The sequence below is a fragment of the Neophocaena asiaeorientalis genome, unplaced genomic scaffold (assembly GCF_003031525.2).
Source record: "Neophocaena asiaeorientalis asiaeorientalis breed wild unplaced genomic scaffold, Neophocaena_asiaeorientalis_V1.1 scaffold78, whole genome shotgun sequence".
NCBI classification, from domain to species: Eukaryota; Metazoa; Chordata; class Mammalia; order Artiodactyla; family Phocoenidae; genus Neophocaena; species Neophocaena asiaeorientalis.
In genome coordinates this window covers 17,950,466-17,956,842 of record NW_020175018.1, presented here as the reverse complement: position 1 = coordinate 17,956,842, position 6,377 = coordinate 17,950,466, and the positions used below count along the sequence as shown (strand labels likewise).

Here is a 6,377-nt window from a genome sequence, read left to right as displayed (position 1 = left end):
AAGAAAAACGTATCTTAACAGTTTGTAAGCAAGATGAGTGAGCATCCCTGGAATTCAGTTAACAGCCCGAGCCGCCCCCTCGACCCCCAGGGATCACGAGGACTGTTCCACAGCCATTTCTGTGCCCTGCACGAGGCCAACCCACCGAACACAGGCCCTAAGCCTCGACAGGCTGCCCTCCGGTTCTCGGCACTGGAACTCCGCTTGCCCAACGCAGAGAAATGGAAATGGCGAACACCCACAGGCTGACCTCGGGGCGGGGGGGGTGAGGGGGTGGAGAGGGTCCCCCCAAAACTCTGAAATCAGTTTTGAAGTCTGGACAGAAAGCCTTAAAAAAGCCAATGAACTACAACCGCTCGGCACGGACTAAGCCCTCCGGCAGCGTCAGAGCCAGCAGATCTTTCAGAGGAAAGGAGCACAGGTGGCTGAGACTCCACATCTCTCCCAACACGGAACCAGCAGGTAAGGAAATGCTCCCGCTGTGCTCAGCTCTAGGGCCCGATGTCCCCCGCTGCGTGGCTGGCACAGGTGACCCTCCCCGCTCGCTCACGGCTGGAGGGGCGCTCCATGGGAGCCCCCAGCACCTCCAGGCCCCCCAGTTGGGGTCTGTTTGTTACTCAGATGCATGCCTGCTGCATTCTGCCCATGAGATCCCGCTTCAGGACCTTCCATCCTGTCGTAATTCCTTCAAGCCATAGGTTGTTTACTCCATTAAAGATCTGCTTAGAAAACACCTTTGAAAAACAGGGCAGCTTTAAAAAACGGCAAGTCTAAAATTCATTTATATTTTTATTACAAACAAAACTTAATGAAAAAACTTGAACAGACTGGCTCAAAACTCACCCAAAGGTCAGAATCACCAGCAGTCAGAAAAATGGTAATCCACCATCCATCGCCTCATCAGAGTTCTATACCCATCAGAGGTAGCCTCTAGCCATAAGTGTTAGTGGGATCCAAGTCGACTTTAGGATTTTTAGAAACCACCGCCTGTTAGGATACCAACGACTAGTCTCCCGATCCATCCAGAAGTGCTGGCAGAAAGAACTCGCCACCAGACAAGAGGCCAGGCCACCCGCGGCTCCACCCCCAGCACCCCCCTGAGTAAAGTCTCACGGGGAGAGAGACTATTGCGGTCCCTTCTGTGCTAACTGGAAAATGCGTGAGCAGGGAGCCCCGTGCCGCCACTGCTGGCGGCTGGAAGACCGCGTGGGGCAGCGGGGGCCGCGCCCCTCTCCTGGAGGTGGGGGGGGTGAGGGGTGCCCCATCCGGGGGCCCTTGCATTCCTGGCCAAAGCCACAATGGTCAGAGCGTAGGTAGGCAGTGTGGATGGGGCATCCCTGCACTCAAAGGCCGTATGGCAGCCTCTGGAGAAAACAAAACCAAAACATAACCTTCTGTTAAACTCTGTATATTATTATTATTATTTTTTTTACAATAGAAAGTTAAAAATCAAGACTTAGATTTACTATACATTTTTCTTCTCTCAGATTACAAAGTTTATATTATATAACTGGGGTTCCCTAAATTGAAGTCTTTTAAAACAGTCCTAAGAGAGACCAGAAGTGGATACAAAAGAACTAAACAAACGAAATAAAAAACCAGAACGTGCTGCAGCTGGAAGTCGTCTACGCCTGTAAGTGTCCAAATTTCACACACACACGAAAAAGAACAAGAACAGAAACCCCAGCAGCCCCGAGAGGAGAGCAAGCGCACACGGACGTGACTGAGCACCGGCACGGGGACAGCAGGCTGTAGCACCTGGAGGTGAGAGGCCCGCTGGCCAGCAGGGTCTGGGGCTCCCCTTCAAACCATTTAAAAGGCCTGCGTCTCTGCCACTTTTTTTTTTTTTTAATGTGTTTCTTTTGCAGTTTTGTTTTTCTTTCCTTTTTTTTTTTTTTTTAAAAAAATGACCAATGATCTTAATAAATAAAGTATTCATATATACATGAAACTGGGGCAACGGTTCCAGAGCGCGTGGCAGCGGCTGGGCTGGGGACGCACGTGGGGGGTGCGTGGCTGGGCTGGGGACGCACGTGGGGAGCGCGTGGCAGCGGCTGGGCTGGGGACGCACGTGGGGGCTGGCCTTTTGTAGAAAACTGCTGAACCTTACAAAAAAGTCTCCTCCTGTATTTTTTTTTTTTTAATCTTTTCTTCTTTTTTTTTTTTTTTAAGTTGAGGTAAAAGTTTCAGTGTTTGGGAACCCGCGCGTTGCACACGCAGCCACCGTGTTCCCTCCCGGGAGCTCCCGACGTCACAGAGATCAGAAAAACTCGGCTCCCTTCCACGCCCACCCTCGCCGGTCCGCCACCCGCGGGAGCTCTGGCTGCAGTGACGATGACCCCTCCCCGCTTGGGCCCAGCCCTGGCCCTCACGGCGGGGGCAGGCACGGCTGTCCTCAGCCCCTGCAGAAAGAGGTGACCCCTCGGACGTGCGGGTCAGAGCCCAGGCCCCCAAAGACAAAGACAAACGCCTGTTCGCAAAGCTGGCAGCTTTCACATACGGTACCATTTCCGAGACATCTCCTTTGGAGAAATTCTCGCCGGAGCTACAGACCGGGTCGGGCGTAAGAAAAGGGATTTTGCATGAACCTCCGGATCACACCTTACGTGTTTTTCTACGGTCATCAGGTTAGCGTTTGAAGTTGTCATCTCCAAGAGACTGAATTCAGTTACGAAGGAAAGGCGTTATGCAGATTCTCAGCTTCTCATAAAGTCTAATGGACACACACGGAAAGATCTTTGACCTATTAAAGCCAAAACTGGAAGATACCATAACACTGAATTAAAAAGAGAACCTGCACACCATGGAACGAAAATAGTATATTAACCATAGAAGGGAACACTGCAGAGTTTCGGCGTGGGCGACGTCCACTGGTTTTGTTCCGTCCCGTGAGAGCCCAGAGTTTATTCCGAGTCGCTGCTGTCGGAGCTGGATCCGCTGGAGCTGCTGCTCCCGGACTCAGACGAGCTGCTGCTGCTGAGCCGGGAGGGCCCTCCCGAGGGCGCGGAGCCTGACTTCTCTGGGGGAGACGCGCGGGTGAGGGGTGCGCCCCCCACGCGCCGGCCGCCCCTCCCTCCTCGTGAGCCCGTCCGTGCCTCCCCCGCCCCCCCCCCACATGCCCCGACCCACCCGGATCCTGACCCGGTCACGTGATAAACGTTAAGAGATTTTGTTGAAAAGCAGCAACGCGTTAACGAGGTTGTGATGGTGTAAGAAATGCGTCTGGTGCTCGTACCCTGTTCCCGGCACAGAGCTCCTAAATCCCCTGCAATCTCCCTAGTGGCAAGAACATCCTTTACTGCTAAGGAGCCCCTTTAGCTCCCACCTGAGTTTACGCTCACGAGTGACTCGGGGCGGGGGGGCCCCACACAGCCCAGGGCTGCTCACCAGGAAGACCATGTGACCGGGGGCGGGGACTTTCAGCTCCCCCCACCGCCCCACCCCCCACCCCCGGCCCCCATGGCCGAGGAGGGGCGGGGACTGGAGACTGGGCTCCAGAGAGAACCCCCGGTTCAGGGGGCCTCCAGCTGCTGGGAGGGTGGTGGCTGGACAGGCCTGGAGACTCCACGCCCCCACACCCTGCCCTGTGCCGCTCATCCACCTGGCTGTCCCTGAGTTGTGTCCTTTATAACAAACCACAAGGGGTTTCACTCATAATTCCTGAGTTCTGTGAGCCGTCCTAGCCAATTTTCAAACCTGAGGAGGGGGTTGTGGGAATCCCCGATTTCCAGCCCGTCAGTCAAAGGCACGGGAGGCTTGGGACGTGCACCTGGCGTCTTGGGGAGGGGGGGAGGGCGCTGAGCCCTTAACCGAGCAGACAGCGTCAGCACGAAGCTCAACTGCTGGACACCCTGCTCGTGTGGGAGCTGGAGAACTGGCGTGAGAAAAACTCACACGTTTGGTGTCGGAAGTGTGAGCAGAAACAGCTCAGAGGTCAACACATCTAAATACACTTAGAGGCTGGGAGAAAAGGCAATCTACTACGAGAAACTGATGGGACGTGCGGGGACGTGGCCGGCCACGTGAAGGATCCACAGTCACACGCGCTGAGCAGCAACCACGCCCTCCCCAGGGCTAACGCAAGGGGGGCCTCTCAGCCATCAGTGGGAGCGAGCAGGGCTCCGAGCCCCAGCTTGGCACTGGGCAAGGGGACCAGGCAAGGCTGTGGCACCTGGCTACTGCATGACCAAGACTGGACCTAGAATCTGACCGCCACCTGGGCCCCACTGTCCCTGGGGCCAGGACAAAGGTATTTGCCTTTTCTTACAGGCCCCGGGGAAAGGAGGCAAGGAATCAAATCACCTGCTCGCCTAAAATAAGACCCCGAGTCCACAGAGCTGAGGGCCTGGGGCTGGAAGTCAGACCCTCCCCCTCCACCTGTGATACTGGCTAACTGGCTGGGAACTAGTGTTCCTGTCTGAGAGCAGCCAGAAAGCCCACTGCTGGGGGCCAGGACCCACTGAAGCTGCAGGGTAGGACCTCAGTCCCTCCCAAGTCATGGGGTCCAGCCCCCCAAGACCACAGCTGAGCCCTTCCAAAGGGCCGTCTCCCAGGGGCTCTGCAAAGCGGCGCTTTCACACACGCCTGTCATGTGCTCAGCCTCCCTGCAGGGCCGGGCTCTGGTCCCAGTTTGCAGATAAGGAAATCAGGGTTTCGGGGGTGGGGTGGGGTGTCAACAGCCTCCTCCAGGGAAACGCAGCTCGTTAAGAGGTGGAGCCACAGGCGCAGACCCAGGTCAGCTGCCCGCTCCCTCCCACTGCCCTCTGCCCCCGGGGCGGAGCAGCGCCAGGGCCACGGGTACCTCTCTTGGCAGGCTTCTTGCTGTTGCCCAGCTGCCCGCTGACATCCTGCAGCCGCCTCTCGAGCTCCTTCTTCTTCTCCTGAGCCAACTCCTCCTTCGACTTGGCCGCCTGCTTCTTCCCGCTCGTGGCTGTGGAAGAGCACGGGAGCTGAGGCCACAGGCGGGGAAGGGCGGGGAAGGGCGGGCGGCCCCAGGGGCAGCCCACACGCACGGAGGCCCCGCCACACGCGAGGCTCTGCAACCGCCACAAAACTCCTGAGCTGGGACAGACCACCCCCACTGCAGACAGCTGCACAGACGGCGGCGCCCCCGGGTGAGGGGCAGAACTGCGGCTTGAGGCCCTGACCCCCCAACTCATGGTTTTCCTTCGCCACGGCCGAGGCTCTCCCTCGGCCTCAGTGAGGCCCAGACTCCGCCCTGGAGCCAACTCTACCTCCTGGCGTGCTTGAGCCAGCACCTCTGAGTCCACAGGCGACTTACCGAGGGGCAAACGTGCCGTGACTGCAGGGGTCACGCCACGCTCCATCCAGGAGAAGGCAGTTTCCCCCCTCAGAGCGAGTGAGGACCACGCAGCCCGAGGGGGCCACGCACAGCAGCAGGTGCACCCTGGGTGCTGTTCCTCAGGGCCGGGCGGCTGCCCTGTTCTCCTGCCCCCGTGGGGCGGCCTGGGGCCCTCCTGCCCTTCCTCTCACTCCCCAGGACCCAACAACCCAGGCAGCGACTCGTTCCCGTCCAGTGAAGTCATCGACTTCCAGGGTGAGCCTGAGCCAGTGCAATCGTCCGTCCTGGGAGGCCTCTGGACCTCCACCCCAGGCAAAGGGAACTGGTCTGCCCAGGCAGGGAACCATCGACAGGTCGCCTGCAGCCCAGGCCCCAAACGGAGCCTCAAGAAGGCTTGTGGTGAGGGCCTTAGCCAGCATTTGAACGAATGGGGCTGGGGACCGACCCAGGGGTCCTGCCTGCTCCGGGGAAGGATGAGGCACACAAGTGCTGCCCACCTGCCCGGGAGCAGGGGAAGAAGGGCTCCGGCTGGGGTGGGGCCGCAGCTGGTCTCAGCCAAGCCCCGCCCCCAGCTGAGCTGACGGAAGCTGTGTCCCTGCATCCTCAAGGCACAAGGCAGAAGAGGGGCGAGGAGCCTGGCAGCGTGCGACCCACTCCCACTCCCACCCCCGGGGCTGCCCGGCTGTCTGCTCCGGGACCGAAGGGGGTGACGGGCAGGGGCGGCAGCAAGGCACCCCGTCCCGACGACTTACAGAATGGCTTCCTTTGCTTTTTCTGTAAACAAGACTTGACGTATCTCTCTAGTTCCCGCAAAGTGGTGGGTTTTAGAGTCTCAAAGTCAATCTCTATTTCGTCGGGGTTGGAGTCCCTGAGCGAGGGCTCCCGCGACTGGATGATGTGCACCACCCGGCCCAGCTTCTCCCCCGGTAGCCGGTTGATGTCCAGGCTGAGCTGGCGCTTCTCATCGTAGCTCATGGGCAGCCCCTCTTCCTCCTCCTCCGAGTCATAGGAGGCCGACGCCTGCTTGCCGCCCTTCTTCGGCTGTCTGAGGCAGAAGGCAAGGAGAAACATGGCG

General features: G+C 58.5%; 1 protein-coding gene across 1 annotated transcript in view; it reads right to left on the bottom strand.

The window, feature by feature from the left end:
* Nucleotides 1-2,154: 2,154 nt before the first annotated feature.
* BRD3 (bromodomain containing 3) overlaps nucleotides 2,155-6,377 on the bottom strand; it is a 30,353-nt gene continuing 26,130 nt past the window's right edge. The window contains exons 11-13 of the mRNA XM_024762235.1: nucleotides 6,055-6,347; nucleotides 4,802-4,930; nucleotides 2,155-3,019 (exon numbers count right to left, since the gene is read on the bottom strand). Coding sequence (XP_024618003.1) covers nucleotides 2,904-3,019; nucleotides 4,802-4,930; nucleotides 6,055-6,347 — 538 coding nt within the window. The 3' untranslated portion in view covers nucleotides 2,155-2,903. The remainder of the gene's footprint in view (nucleotides 3,020-4,801; nucleotides 4,931-6,054; nucleotides 6,348-6,377) is intronic.